Consider the following 15,807-nt stretch of genomic DNA (forward strand, 5'->3'; position numbering starts at 1 on the left):
AAGAGGGCTCAGCAGGCTGAGCGTGGAGGTGTGGCCCAGGGCTGCGATGAGGGCCGGCGGGATGAGGGCTCACGGGATGGGCCCGGAGTCCCGGCCCCCATACCTTGGCCAGCTCTGTGGCTCCATCTGCTGTGTGGGGGAGCCCTTCCTGGTGTGACCGCCTTGACCCCCAAGCCAGACACACACACCCCCATCTCCCTCCCTGGCCACAACTTGGTAAGAAGTCCAGAGCACCCGTGATTTCTCAGCTTGAGGGTAGTTTTGGTGGACTGTTAAAGGTGCTATCGTTGATGCCTTTTCTGGTGGTATTCCTCTTCTGGAGATCTCTGGATTGCCTAGAGAGAACTCTCTGGAATGATTTTTACTTAGGGGAGGTGAAGTCCCTGTGGCAGCTGGTTGGCTTCCTGTGAGCTGAGAGCTGCAGCACCTAGGATGACCGGCGGATATTCGACCTGACGCTGAGCTAGTTAGACCCCGCGTGCCCGGCATTATTAGCTCCTTGGGTCATGACTGGTCGTGGTTGAGAAAAGGGGTCTGTGTTCCTAGCAAACACTGGATGAGAGGAGGGAGAGCAGGAGGGTAGGGCTCCCTGCTTCACTTCTGATCTTGGCATTTCCAGCAGTCTCCATTTGGGCCCAGAGACCTAGGGAGACCCTTGTTGGTTCTCTAAGGAAGTCTCCATTTTGGTTTTCTTGTGGAACCAGTGGGTCTGAGGCCTGGACCAAGGAGCATTTACTCAATCCATGCATTTTAAAGCTACGTACTAGGCCTCTGATGGCACCTGAACCCTTGGAAATGTTTACGTCCTGACAACTGTGGGTGGGGGGTTTCCTTCACGCCTCAAGTTCAGCATGTAAGTTGCATAGATTACCAGTTTTGACGTTGAGCATGTATGTAGTGACTTTTAACTCCCAACTTTCTGGAATTTCGTTGGGGAGAATTTAAAACGTCTTAGGGATGGCCACTTAGATTTGGCAGTCTAAATCTTTGAAAGTTGAAGGACCGTTTGTTTAACGCCGGAAAGGCCTGTGTCACGAAAGCACTGACTTGGAAGAGTCTTACCGAAGTTCGTTTGTACCACCATGCGTTTTTGCTAGCTAGAGATGCTGCGTGTCCTGAAAAGGGTGTCCAAGCTTTGTTTTGGGCTTCTCTGCTCCTTGAGGTTCAGAAACACCCTCTACATGAAATAGAGCACTTGAGTGGCTGGAGACAGTTGAAGCTTTTCCCTCCAGATAGAAAGGCTTCTGTTCTTAGGCTAAAATGCCCGTGTGCAACCACATGCTTGTGCGTTTAGTGGTGATGGTTAAATTTTCTATGAATTGAATAAATCATGTTTTTAAAAAAGTTAATGAGGCATTTAATTAATTAACAATGTCGGGTTTATGGCCTTTATGGTTACATTTTGCGGTTAATGGCATTCAGCTTATAGCCGCTTAACAGAGAATTGTCCAACGAAAACAGTTTAATTTTGTTTGGAAATGGGTGGGCTGCCCTTCAAACACTCCCATTTCTAGTGCAGAATGTAAGCCAGGAACTGTGTTGGGTGGACAGCCTTGCCTGTCCTCTCTGTGGATGACAGCAGTGGCCAGGCGATAGGCCGCTGCCCTCCCCCCGAGGAGGCCATAGTTCGTTAGGCCGCTTGACCCCCTAACTAGACTGGGGCTTGCAGACTGCTCATCGCAGCTGGATTGCGTCCCTCTCGCAGGGGCCCTCTTGGGCCTTCTGAATCTCCCCACTGACCAGGTGCCAGAAGACTTGAGCTGTAAGTCTAGCACGTGATGTTCATTGAACTTGGGGCTCTTAATCTCTTCAGACCTCAGTTTCCCCAAGCATGGAAGGAGAACAGTGCCACCTTCCCTTCTGGCTGTCACAGAGGTTACTGTGGGGTAACAGGTGACATCCTCATTTGGGGAAACTGACAAGTGCTGTAAATAGCACAGCGCAGTGAGGGCAAAGCCCTGTGGCCATCCCGCGCCTGCTGCTTCTCCTGCTGCCCTCGGGAGAGGAGAGTCAACTTACCTACCCATCAGCTTGGCTGTCCTTTGATTTCGAGATACCCTCGAAATCAGCCTGGTAGCGATGGGGGGGTTTCCAGGTGAAGGCCATAATTGTCAGAGCAAATAAACCCCGGTTGATAGGACACCAGGCAGGCCGCTGGGACCCGGGTAAATTGATCTGCGCACAGCAGACAGTGGCGCTCGGACCTGATCCCGGAGCCACGTGACGAGGCCTCTCCCTGGCTGGGGCACACAACTCATTAGCTTGCAGCCGTCCACTCGAGTCTGGCTAGTGAGGGCCTGCTAAAAGAGCAGCAGCTTCATGCGGTATCCTGGATACGAGGGCTCGGGGCAGGTGGCCTGGGAGCCCAGAGGATTGTGGGCTTTCTGGCAGGTTGGGCTCCCGAACGGAGAAACGCATCTGTGGGCATGCCTTCTTTCTTCCGCCTCCTGTTTCGGAGGGGAGCTGCTGTGGTGTGACCTGAAGCCACAGGACACTGATGGCCAGCTCTGCCAGCATGCCACATGAGGTTCACGGGGTGAGCATGTGGAACATTCTAGTTAGCTCCCAAGTAAGTGGTCGCTTTGGATGGGGCCTGGGAAGAGCCCGAAAGGTTTGTAGATCCCAGCTTACATCTGCGGGTGGCTGGCATGACCCCTGTTTGGGGGTTTAACAGAGGAGTTACTTCAAAGTTGTCGCAGGGAGGCCTGCTCGGGCCCCATCCAGCTCCACCTTGGCAAGTAGACCGTGTGTAGGCCCGCCCCGCGCAGCCCCAGCTCTGGGAGCCTGACAGCTCTCTGCTGGGCATGACTTGTAGGAGAGCAGGGCCGTGTGTTTTCTGGTGGCAGACGCTGTTCTGTGTGTTTGAAAACTTTCTTAATCAAGGTAATAAAACATTGAATAAATTACTGCTCTGCTTACCAGGAGCGGTTCGTATTAATATTTTAAGACACCAAAGAAGTCAGATTAATAACAGTGATTCTAACGCAACCCGTTGACACAGAATACCTTCTGAGACGGCCGGGGGAAGGGCGGACTTGTTTTGTTTAGTTCTCGAGACGCGTAGGTTGCAGCGTGCAGCTTTTTGGATCCCTGTCTTTATTAACTTAAGTAGCTATGCAAATAGCCCATATTGATTCTGCTCCCAGTGGGGCGGAGCAAGGTGAAGGAGAGGCTGGGGTTATCTGAAGTGTGTCCTATCCTTTCTCGATGTTCAGCGGTGGTGCAGAGAGAGCCTCACTCTTGGACCCTGCTTTTACCCTGTAAGCAGGAGAACGGGAGGACTTGGATAACCTAACCCACCGCCCCTCCTTCTCAGTGTGAAGGAATGTTCTCTGGCTAATTTAATCTCTGTGCATCGGTCATCCGTACTTTTTACCTTTTTCTCTCCACTACCACCTATTGAATGCACCCATGGACTCGGTCACACGTGCTCTTGCCACCCTCACCAGCACAGCCCCTGCCGGCCCTAACTGCTCTTGGGCTCAGGGACCCAGGGACACGTGCATGCACCTCTGAGAATGGGCACTGCCAGGCTCTGGAGAGGTCGCCCTTGTAGGCACAGAGGTCTGATGGCGTCCCAATCTCCCCCTCCCCCTCACCACAGGAGGTGGTCTTGTACTGCCTGGAGAACAAGATCTGTGATGTGAACCATCGAGACAACGCGGGTTACTGCGCCCTGCACGAGGCTTGTGCACGGGGATGGCTCAACATTGTACGACACCTTCTGGAATACGGCGCGGACGTCAACTGCAGCGCCCAGGACGGAACCAGGTCAGTGGCATTGGTTCTTGGGGCATGGGGAAAACTCCAGAAGGGAAGGTGGAGAGCGATAACCTAAGCACATCGATGGTGGAGTCTTCCAGAACGGAATCAAGCAGACCTTTGTGGTAAACGTAGATGGAACTCTAAAAATTACTAAGGGCTGCCCTGGACTGAAAGTCCTGAAGACGTCAGAGCTTGTGTGATAACTGAGGGTGTCGCTTTTTAACCCCTGCCCCCTTTGTCAGCATCTGTGAAATCACCGTGTATGAGATACATGTGAATGGGTAGTCTCAGGAACACATACAGATGGAGGGCCAGCGGCCACTGGCTCCGTAGGACCTGCTATGTCCACTGGCATCCCCACGCCTGTCCCCTACCCTGTCCTTGACCTCAGGTCAGAGGCCCAGGTCAAAGTCAACCCTAGCATCTTTCCCAGTTGCATGTGGGATGCAGCCGGGAGACAGGGCCTAGGGCTTTCCTGACAGGGTAAAATTAGCAAAACTGCAAGGTAGGTGTCTCATGGTTTCCAAACAGGATTCCCCCAAGATGGGGCTGCGGGCAGCATTCTGACCCCAGTGGACAGGGGCCAGAAGACTCTGTACCCTCCTGAGATCTCACTGCCCCTGCCCCGCCTGGGACTCTGCTTCTGGGACAGAGGCGGGCTCATTCATCTCTGAGCTGCTGGCACGCCGCTTTCTGGAGAGGCTCCACTTTGTACTTAGTTTTCGTTTTTAAAAAAGAGTAGGATTTACCCTTTATTGCTTTTATTATTATTATTATTATTATTATTATGGTAGAAAAGTTGCTTGGCTTTTTGGCTTCCATGATGGTGTGAGTCCCTCACCCCACCCCGCCCCCGCCCTAAATTCTTTTTTCCCAGTCTGTGTCACTACTTCAAGTTCATTGAAAATAGTTTCATTTTAGATTGAGTTCCCCCTTGGGCCCTGGATTAAAATAGATTTGCATTTGGGAATTAGGCTTGAAATTGGCCCTTCCACCTGCCTCGGAAAGGGTTATGTGTAGAAATAGCAGAGTAAGTCCTTGCTTGACCTTGGGCCACTCCCAGGGCCTCCATTTCCCGGTCTCGAATGGCAGCGGCACAGCTCCTTGGTGAAGAAGGTGCCTGGGAGGCTTGACGCGCACACATCCAGTGGTGAGCACAGATTTAATCCTACTACGCGTCTCTCCTAGACCACTCCATGATGCCGTTGAGAATGATCACTTGGAAATTGTCCGCTTGCTCCTCTCCTATGGTGCTGACCCCACTTTGGCTACGTACTCAGGTAGAACCATCATGAAAATGACCCACAGCGAACTTATGGAAAAGTTTTTAACAGGTACGACAAAGTTCAGGAGATGGTCTTAGTAGTCCAACTGTTTTCTACCGTTTTTTTCACACACTTCTGTCCAGGGACTGCCCCTTCCTCACAGGGCCCACTGTCCTTCAGTTTAAGGGACACTTGCTGAGGAAAGTTAGTCTGTCTGAGAATGGATATGTAATTCAGAGGACAGATACGTACTGTCTTTGCCTACGAGGGCTGAGAAAATTCTTCGCTTACCCATCTAGCCTTTTTGGTGGGCCGGGGCACGGAGGGTGGTCCATCTGTCTGGAAAGCAGGTGGACGGGTATGTAGGTCTGGGTGCACGTGGCTGAGAACAGGGAATTGGAAGCATTGCCCAAGAGGGAGCACTGTGGGGTAGACAGGAAGCGCCGTGCCAGCCCTCACAGGGAAATGCCCCCTACCTTGGCCAGCGTTTCATTCCCCTACAGCAGGTTTTATCTTGTTTTTCTCCTTCCAGATTATTTAAATGACCTACAGGGTCGGAGTGACGAAGACTCCAACGGCTCTTGGGAATTCTATGGCAGCTCTGTGTGTGGTGAGCAGTTGTCCTTTTCCGTTCAGTGGCAAGTGAATGAGTTACAGAACTTTCTGGTGTGGGCGAGGGCTGGCGGGCAGCGGGTGCTGTAAGCAGGACTGAGTTGGGCAAGTTTTTCAGAGTCCTCTTGACAACAGCCAACCTCTCATGGCTGCTTGCTGACATCTTTCTTTCTTGTCTGCCCTCCCTTAGAACCAGATGACGAGAGTGGCTATGATGTTTTAGCGAACCCCCCGGGACCGGAGGACCAAGATGGTGACGATGAGGCCTACAGCGATGTGTTTGAATTTGAGTTTTCGGAAAGCCCCCTCTTGCCGTGTTACAACATCCAAGTGTCCGTCGCTCAGGGGTGAGCATGGCTGTCACGTGCTTGAGAACTAACTGGGCTACTCGGGGGAAGAGGGAAGGGGGGAGGGGCAGGGGTTAGAAACCCCTTTCAGCAGGTGAGGGTGGGTGGGTAAATGAATGCCGTGAACCCCACATAATGCAGTAGATCTTTCTAGAAAAGGTGGGGGGGTATAGCATGGTCTAACTGCCCTTATCAGGGGACCCCCCCCCCAGGGACATTGAATTCAGTGATGGAATTTCACAGAAGAGTTGGGGCAACTTGGATCCTTAAGTCACTAAACTTGGAAAGGGGCCTTCTTCAGGAGCCCCCCCATAACATGCCACTGTAGGGACCTTCCAAGACACTTGTGGTCTGTTGGCCTCTGCTGATATACCCCTCTCTCATGTAAGACCGAAAAGAACATTCTGTGGTACCTGGGATCTTGAGTGTCCTTGGACATGGTTAGACCCAGCCTTGCCCTGATGGTTGGGCCTTGGGGCCGCAGATGACCAGTCCCTTGGGGGTGTGTATTCGACAGGAGACTCTTTGGCTGCGTGTTGACACAGGTGCTTAATAAGTAACCTCCTCCTCAGATTCCAAAGTCGTAAACACGCATGCTGCTACAGTGACATGTTACTCGTGATAGAAGTCCTAAAGCCTGGCAGGGTAGCTGGGAGGAATGTCACACCTTCCTTCTCAAAAGCAACACTCCCAGGAGTCCCGAGGGGTGGGGGTGGAGGCACAGGCGCCGGGAAGGGAAGGCCGGCCGCTCGTCTTCTGTGTTGTGTTGATAATGCTTCCCTTCGGGAGGGTCGGGGCAGAGGACAGGAGAGACCTGAGGGGTCTCTGTGGGCGGCGCTCGGGCTGGGATACAGAAGGCTTCCCACGGTGACCAGAGTGAGGTGCTCGCTCTGGAGAGGGGTCACCCGAGAGCTGTGGCCGGAGTTGCGTGAGTAGGTGTGTTTGCCTGTCAGCCTCTGACCACCCCAGGACTCCCCGAGATGAGGCTCCTTTCAAGGTGCTGTCCCTGCTCCTGTCTAAGTCTGGCCGGTCCTCTTTCAATGGTCGCTTCACAAATCCAGACACATCCCACCTCCTCACCAGCTCTTCTGGGGATGGTGAGACCCTGGGACGGGGTCCCGGTAGGGTCCCCACAGGAGCGGCCAGCCCATCTGCGTGGGGGTTCCTAGCTCCAGGTGCCTTCAGCTTGGCCCAGAAGCTCGAGCCACTCTCCTGTCTCATCTGCAGGCCTCGAAACTGGTTGCTGCTCTCGGACGTGCTCAAGAAGCTGAAAATGTCCTCCCGCATCTTCCGCTGCAATTTCCCCAACGTGGAAGTTGTGACCATCGCCGAGGCTGAATTTTACCGGCAGGTGTCAGCCAGTCTCCTGTTCTCCTGCTCCAAAGACCTGGAGGCCTTTAACCCCGAGAGCAAGGAGCTCTTAGACCTGGTGGAGTTCACCAGCGAGCTGCAGACTCTGCTGGGCTCGTCCATGGAGTGGCTGCACCCGAGCGACGGGGCGTCAGATGACTACTGGTGAGCTGGCTGGGCCCGCCGTGTACAGTGTGTCATAGTGTTAATCTCTGTGCATATGTGTCATAATACGACTATTTCTGTAAAGAAAGGACACTATTACATAGGAAAATATCTCTTCTTTATATAAGAGAAACGACTCCACAGTCAGAAGGACTTAGCAACATGTTCTGTTTCTGTCTCTGTTTTGGTTTTCTCTTGTTTTCTTGTTTGTTTTTTTCTCCTTTTTAAACCTCTCCATCGGTTTGTATGAAGTTGTTACAATGTCTCTTTACTTTTCAATTGCACACCTGCTTCTGGGATATGTTCACTTCTACTTGGAACATTAGTTTTCTTTTCATTTCTTTTTTAAGGAAATCAAAAATATGAGGAAAAGGAGCTGCACGCTTGGACTCAGTGTCCCACAAAGCTCCCGTGACCGCGACCACCATGGTTTCACGTGTGGCCACAACCCCGTGGTTGGTTTGGGGGCGTGAATTGGGTGAAGGCACTTGGCAATTGTTGTAACTTTTATGTTATGTTTACAGAGTACCTGCTCAGGCCAGGGAAATGCTATTGGATGTAATCCAGTAGCGTGTAATATAAATTCAGACCATAGCCACACACAACAACTAATTGTATGAAACTTTTATATCCTAATTTAAAAGCTGTGAAATTAGTTTTCACGCATCAAACCGGATTGTTTATATGTTTAAACATTTTATGCTCTTATTTAAAGAAGACTTTGAGCTATTTTTTTCTGTACCCTGTAAAATATTGAGAACTAACATAATATGTTGAGGTTGCTTGAAAATGTACATAAAACTAAAATTTTCTGAATTGTGTGTTTATGTTTGAAATCTGTGTTTTAACTTTGTAAGTAAATTCTCTGCCTTTGTATTTATATTTTACAAAAATTTTCTTAAAAGGCAATAAACCTGTTGAGGAAAGGAGAAAACGGAAGCACCTTGTGTCCCATGTTTCCATATAACATTACTGTTGTCACAGATGCTTTTTAAGCAACAGTGATGGTCAGGGCCCCACAAAGAACTTCAGAGGAATCTGTAGTGCCTAGAAACCAAAGCAGATGGAAGATTTCAGGGGATTTTACTCAGAACAAAGTTTTGAGGCCTGTTCTAAATACATTTGGATGTCTCTCAGATCCTTCTCTTCCCAGCTTTTTCTCTTGATGCCCAGGTACTCCCTTACATTGTCTTTGGCCGTGACAGCGAGCTATAGTAATTCCATCGTGGCCAACCCTTCGTCTTTAAGGAGCGATCCTTCCAGAAACCGGGGGGGTTGCGTCCCTTCTCCCTCCAGACCTCATGTCTTTTTGTTACCCTTTGCAGTCCAGACCTATAGTTTTGACCACCCTGACACTCAACCGCCCTTCCTTTTCCAGCAGTATCTGTGCTGGGTTCTCTCGGTTGGCGCTCAGTTTCTGTCCCATGTCCTTTTACATCCTTCCTTCATTGCAGAGGCTGGAAAGCTGAGAGCTGCTAGGCTCCCTTGCAGCTAGGATCTCAGCGTCTGTTTGGTTTGGAAGGCAGAGAAAGGGAGAGGCATCCTCCTGCTCTAGTAGCTGCTGACAAGCCTGGAGAGCTCATCGAGACACGCTGGCTGGCTGGCGTGACTAGATCAGCCTTCCAACATCGAGTCTTCAAAAGCAGCCGGGGCCGTGGTGGCCGCTTGCCAATGCCCAGATGACAAACCTGGTGGATTGTAGTGGAACCCAGGGGTCCCTCCCAGAGATTTTATAAGCATGTGCTTCCTTGTATCAAATCCGCTGGTGCTCAGAATGCTCTGAGTGCTTTCTGGGCCCACATGGAATGCTGAGAATGCGAAAGTAGAGCAGACGGACAGGGGTGCTGGGGTCTGGGAGGAGGACGCAGGGATGATGTGGTGGAGTGGGGTCTCGAAGCGCGCAAAGGGTGGCATCAGCAGGCCTCAGTAGGCGGGAACAGTGAGGCAGAGCTGGGAAGGGGGACATCTAGCACCATCGGATAGCCCAGCGTGTGGAGTGAGAGAGCCTCTTGCTGGGGAAGGCTTGGAGTACCTATAACATTTGGGATGGGTCCTGAAGACAAAAGGCAGCCAAGTGGTTTTGATCTATTAATGCTTCCAGGAGCTCCTGGATGGTTCGGTCGGTTAAGCGTCTGCCTTCAGCTTACACTGATCCTGGGGTCCTGAGATGGAGCCCTGCTCTTGCTCATGCGCGTTCTCTCTCTCTCAAATAAATAAAATAAATCATTAACGCTTCCATTTAGAAAGAAGCCCACTTTCATTATTAAGAAAACAATCCATGCTTTTGGCTAACAATATAAAAAAAAAAAAAGTAGCCCCCCCCCCCCCAAATAAATAAAGTTCTTTTGAGCAGTAAAAAATGGAGGGAGGTGGGGGCACCTGGGTTGCTCAGTGGGTTAAAGCCTCTGCCTTCAGCTCAGGTCATGATCTCAGAGTCCTGGGATCAAGCCCCACATCGGGCTCTCTGCTCAGCAGGGAGCCTGCTTCCCCCTCTCTCTGCCTGCCTCTCTGCCTACTTGTGATCTCTGTCAAATAAATAAAATCTCTAAAAAAAAAAAAAAAAGAAAGAAACGAAGGGAGGGAGGGAGGAAAGAAGGAAACCACACATTTCAAAAATACAGGCTCCTGGGGCACCTGGGTGGCTCAGTGGGTTAAGCCGCTGCCTTCGGCTCAGGTCATGATCCCAGGTCCTGGGTTCAAGCCCCACATCGGGCTTTCTGCTCAGCAGGGAGCCTGCTTCCTCCTCTCTCTCTGCCTGCCTCTCTGCCTACTTGTGATTTCTCTCTGTCAAATAAATAAATAAAATCTTTAAAAAAAAAAAAAAATACAGGCTCCTGTCCTCCCTCCCAGCCACCTTTTCTGCCCATCTCCCACTCAGTTACCACAAACAACCCGATAATCATTTGCCGAGTTATTGTGTTTTAGGAAGTCACTTCCAACAGCAGGTGAGAGTGGCAAAAAGGTAAAAACAAATAGCAAGACCCGTCACCCAGGCCCTCGGAAATAATTTAAGCACAAGAGGACCAGTGAACCCAAACAAAAGGAAAGAAAAACTCCAAGGCATTCAGCTCTATAATAGTTTGGGTTAAACTAACTACAAAGGTAGTTTTATATTTGGGCCGGAGGCAAAGGAGGGCTCAAGGCCAGCTGAGGTTCCATCCCAGATGAGGGGCATTTTTAGTAACCAGGCCAAGAAAACAGGTGGGAGCCCCAGGTTTAAGGGATGGATGGGGGGAGGAAACACTGGAGGCGGTGGTTCCCCCGCCTGGAGGAGCATCAGAGAGCCTAAAGAACGTGGATTGAACCGCCAGCATGTGTGGAAACATGGATGAAGGAGGGCCAAAGCGTTGACCGTGGGTACAGAGGAGTTAACACAGGTCTAGAAGCTCCCCTGTGGGAATCAAGGGGACACGGGTATAGACAGTGAAGACGCAGGGTAAGACGTGGAGACCCCCGTGGCTGCGATGAGACCACTGCGATGAGAGTGAGTCATTCACTGCTCACCCCGGACAGAGGGCAGCAGTATGGTTCCTTCTGCTTCTGAAGGCGTCCCTGAAGGTGTCCTGTCCTCCCTCTCTCAGGTAGACTGTGGCTGTGACCGCTGGAACCTGAGCCGCCTCCCTCGACCAAAAAATGTGGGAGTCAAATTGTCCATGTGTTGGGTCCCCAAGGCCCTGGAGTGACAGAGCCACCACCCCAGCCCTGCCCTCCCCTGCTTGGCCTTTAGGTGGGAGACAAGGAAGTGATGATGTCGAGCCAGGCCACTGTAAATTTTGAATTGTTCTACTACTCCACCCAAATCTCACCTTCATACACTTCCCACCTGTGTGAACTTTGAGTTTGTTCTCTATTGGCAAATTGTCCTAATAGTTGTCCATAGTAAGGGACCAGAGACATCCAAGTCTTCATCAACAGGGTTTTCTGGGTAGATTGTTCAATGAAAAGACAAGGTAAAGAAAAGTATGCGTGATTTCCTGCTATTCAAGTTGGGAATGGGGAGTTAACCCTAGACACCTGTTTTATTTTATTTTTTTAAAGATTTTATTTATTTATTTGACAGACAGAGATCACAAGTAGGCAGAGAGGCAGGCAGAGAGAGAAAGGAGGAAGCAGGCTCCCCGCTGAGCAGAGAGCCCGATGCGGGGCTCGATCCCAGGAGATCATGACCTGAGCTGAAGACAGAGGCTTTAACCCACTGAACCACCCAGGCGCCCCTATCTGTTTTATTTTAAAAATGAAACACCTTTGAAAAAATGCTTACGTCTGGGGAAAATAGGGCTGGCCACAAGTGTAAGAGGATGGAAGCTATGCATCTCTGAATTTCCTTATCGTATAGATTTGACTTTAGAATTTCTGTAGTTTTCAACTGTAAGCAATGCCTGCAAATCAAAAAGCAAAAGGAAGCAAACCTAACTTGGACCCCAGTTTGGTAGCACAACCACACAGGGAAAGAATGATTTCAAGTGACTTTAGAACACAATCAATTGATTATGTAATCCTTTGTGGATTTACCTTGAGGACAGAAAAGGGCAAAAAAAAAAAAAAAATTTCAAATTTGTTTTCAGTAATCCTATCCTTGGTGGTGGCATCCGCATTGTTATTCTGAGCTGGTCCTGTTTGTGTTGTGAGATAAAGCGGAAAAGTATCTGTTGTTGTTGGGAGCTGAGATTTTCAGCGAGGGAGAAAGGAGATGCAAATGTACGATTGGTGAGGTTGAATACAAATTACACAGTCCTGAAGCTGAATTAGAAGTAGTATCACTGTGAAGTCGTGATGAATTTTATCTTAAAAAAATATATCGGGGCGCCCAGCTGGCTTAATCGGCAGAGCACGTGCCTCTCAATCTCAGGGTCGCAAGTTCGAGCCCCACATTGGGTGCAGGGGTTACTTAAAAATAAAATCTTTAAGAAATATATTTTGTACCAAAAATATATATCGTAGCTCTGTCTACTGAAAAGGCCCAGAAACAATGACCTTTAGAAATGGGCACCACTATGTCCCAGACTGTGGTTTCTAAATACCTTATCCCACTACAAAGAATTGAGCTCCCTTCGAGCAATGGTTGACTGCAGTTTGGGGAGGGAGACAGTTGGAGGGGAGTATGGGTGTACACAAAAAGCTGGTGGGGCTTTATCAGGAAGACAGCAGCCAACTTGGAGAAGCCCCCGATAGGATAAATACGGGCTGCTTTGAGCATCAGTGGGGATAGCTGCAATGAATATAAATAAGCATGAATATGTTCCCATTTTGAGTTCATAAGGGTAGGCAAAACCAAACTCCTTGACCCCCACCTCCCAACCCTGTTGGGGAAAACCTCATCAGCTGAAAACTGGCAAACAAAGGGAAAGAAGTGAGCATTTTCCCTGCCTTTCCTAAACGAAAGGAAATGTTTTGTTCTATGACAGTGTCCCAGCCAGGATCTGAAGAAATTACAGACCGTTACCAGTTTACGACTCTTCATGAAACAGTGGATCTGGGCAATGATTGTTTATGAATGCCAAAATTACCAAAAAGAAAGGAAAATACAAAAAGGAACAACCAGGCATTGTGAGCCTCCCAAAGGGAAAACATTTCACCTCATCTGAAATTGTCTTGCCAAAAATTTGAACCTGAAGACTGATCAAGGCTCTAGAGCAGTGGTCCCCAATAGAAATATAATGTGAGGGGGGCCTGGGTGGCTCAGTCAGTTGGGTGTGTCTGTCTTCGGCTCAGGTCATGATCCCAGGGTCCTGGGATCAAGCCCCATGTGGCGGCTTTCTGCTCAGCAGGGAGCCTGCTTCTCCCTCTCCCTCTGCCTGCAGCTCCCCCAGCTTGTGCTCTCTCTTTCTCTCTCAAATAAATAAAATCTTTAAAAATAATAATAAACCATTAAAAAAAACACCCCAACGTATATTTTGCACATGTACACACACACACACACACCACTTTCCAATTTCGACTGGCCACATTTCAAGTGCTCGATAGCCCATGTGGCTAGTGGCTACCATATTGGACAATGCGAGTTTAGATTAAATCACAATTAACAGGAAATACAGGGGCAGAAGAACATGGTAGGATGCCATGGGCATGAATTCAGCACAAGTCAGACTGAGGCTCTACAAGACACACGATTCCGTTTCCTCAAAGTGTAAAGAAGAAACATGGAGGGGAACCTGCAGACCAATAGACTTAAGATAAACACTAAGAGTTGTGAAATATGGATCTCAGAGTCTTATTTGAACAGACAAACTAAAAAACAAAATATTTGTGAAAACCAGGGGTGCCTGGCTGGCTCAGTTGATAGAGCACACAACTCTCATCTCAGGGGGTCCTGCCTGAGTTCAAGCCCCATGATGGGCATTGAGTTTCCTTAAAAATAAATTGGGGTGCCTGGGTGGCTCAATTGATGAAGCATCTGCCTTCAGCTCAGGTCATAGCCCCACTTCGGGCTCCCTACTCAGCAGGGAGTCTGCTCCTTCTGCCCCTCACCCCACTCTTGTGCTCTCTCTCTTGCTCTCCTTCTCTCTCTCAAATAAAATTGTTAAAATTAAATAGAATTTTAAAAAGATACATTTGTGAAAACCAGGGAAATAGAAATACTGAACATTTTTGGTGGAGTCCTTATCTTTTAGTAATAGATGCTAAAATATTTATGAGTGAAATAACAAGATATCTGGGATTTGCATCAAAATCATCCAGGAGGAGGGGTAAGGAAGAGGTATAGACGAAACAAGCCTGATCATCAGTTGGTAATTGTTGAAGCTGGTGATGGGTACATGGGGGGTTATTTCCATTATACTCTTTTTCTCATTTTAGTTATATTTGAAATTTTCTACAATAAAAAAAATTTTTTATGGGGCACCTGGCTCGTTCCGTTGGTAGAGCATGAAACTCTTGACCTCACGGTTGTGAGTTCGAGCCTCACATTGGGTGTGGAACCTGCTTAAAAAAAAAAAAGTTAAAAAAATGTTTTAAATGAACATCAGTACTTATCCTTCAGAGTTGTCAGGATTAAATGAGATAATATATGTAGAGCACCAAGCACAATGCCCAATAGATAGTAGGCACTGGATAAATGTTTAGGTTCCTCCTTTTATTTTATTTAATTTTTAAAAAAGATTTTATTTATTTATTTGACAGAGATCACAAGTATGCAGAGAGGCAGGCAGAGAGAAGGGGAGAAGCAGGCTCTCCGCTGAGCAGAGAGCCCGATGCAGGGCTCAATCCCAAGACCCTGAGATCATGACCTGAGCCGAAGGCAGAGGCTTAACCCACTGAGCCACCCAGGCGCCCTTAGTTTCCTCCTTTTAAAAAAGCTGGACACTTGGGGTGCCTGGTTGGCTCAGCCACTGGAGCATGTGACTTGGGATTGTAAACTTGAGCCCCACATTGGGTGTGGAGATTACTTAAAAATAAAAAAATCTTGGGCCTCCTGGATAGCTCAGTTGGTTAAGTGTTTGCTTTCGGCTCAGGGTCATGATCCCAGGAGTCCCAGGATTGAGCCCTGCGTCGGGCTCCCTGCTCAGCAAGGAGTCTGCTTCTCCCTCTGCCTCTTCCTGCTCATGTTGTCTTCTCTCTCTCTCTCTCAAATAAATAAATAAAAAGTGTTTTAAAAAGTCTTAAAACTGGGGCATCTGAGTGGCTCAGTGGGTTAAGCCTCTGCCTTCAGCTCAGGTCATGGTCTCAGGGTCCTGGGATCAAGCCCCGCATCTGGCTCTCTGCTCAGCAGGGAGCCTGCTTCCCCCTCTCTCTCTGCCTGCCTCTCTGCCTACTTGTGATCTCTGTCAAATAAATAAAATCTTTAAAAGAAAATTACTGCAAAGTTACCTTGAACTCTACTTAGCAGGTTTCCTGTAGTGGTATTTGTATTGTCATTCTGAATGTATTTTGTGTGCATTGTAGGACAAAGCAAAGACATCGGTGATGTTGGAAACCATTGTGTGAGAAGAGAAATACGAACATAGAATGGAGGAAAGAGAAAGTACCTTGTGATGTTGGATTTGAATTGTCAACTCAAGATTTAAATAAAACAAATATGTTGTGGATTTTTAAGTTCTGTCTACGAAAAAGTTTGAAAAAACATTGATGCTCCAGTAACAATGAGCACATCCAGTAGCAAGTTCTTGGTTTCTAAATACCATTCTCCATCAAGAACCAGGAACTGCTTGAAAAAATGGCTGCCCCCGAGTCTGTAGCAAGGAGCCTACAAAGTGAGCCTTGCCTGTAGAGGGACAGACTGACACGTGTGTTGAGTCCAGACACAGCATCATCTCCATAGTGTTCTTGTCAACAATGTGTAACCTGAATCCTATCATGAGGAGATG

The 15,807-nt window shown here is 48.8% G+C and overlaps 1 protein-coding gene across 12 annotated transcripts in view; it reads left to right on the forward strand.

Moving 5' to 3' along the window:
- The window catches only part of BCOR (BCL6 corepressor), a 51,560-nt gene extending 36,019 nt beyond the window's left edge, over positions 1-15,541 (forward strand). For 6 of the 12 annotated variants that reach the window (XM_047715509.1, XM_047715508.1, XM_047715517.1 and 3 more), the window contains 6 exons: positions 3,605-3,771; positions 4,954-5,099; positions 5,563-5,640; positions 5,833-5,989; positions 7,217-7,504; positions 15,386-15,541. In XM_047715509.1, coding sequence (XP_047571465.1) covers positions 3,605-3,771; positions 4,954-5,099; positions 5,563-5,640; positions 5,833-5,989; positions 7,217-7,504; positions 15,386-15,407 — 858 coding nt within the window. In that variant the 3' untranslated portion in view covers positions 15,408-15,541. Of the gene's footprint in view, positions 1-3,604; positions 3,772-4,953; positions 5,100-5,562; positions 5,641-5,832; positions 5,990-7,216; positions 8,444-12,909; positions 13,173-15,385 lie in introns of those variants that run through there. The other 6 variants (XM_047715514.1, XM_047715518.1, XM_047715516.1 and 3 more) reach the window with 3 other exon arrangements.
- Positions 15,542-15,807: the final 266 nt, after the last annotated feature.

Source organism: Lutra lutra, chromosome X (assembly GCF_902655055.1).
Source record: "Lutra lutra chromosome X, mLutLut1.2, whole genome shotgun sequence".
Taxonomy (NCBI): Eukaryota; Metazoa; Chordata; class Mammalia; order Carnivora; family Mustelidae; genus Lutra; species Lutra lutra.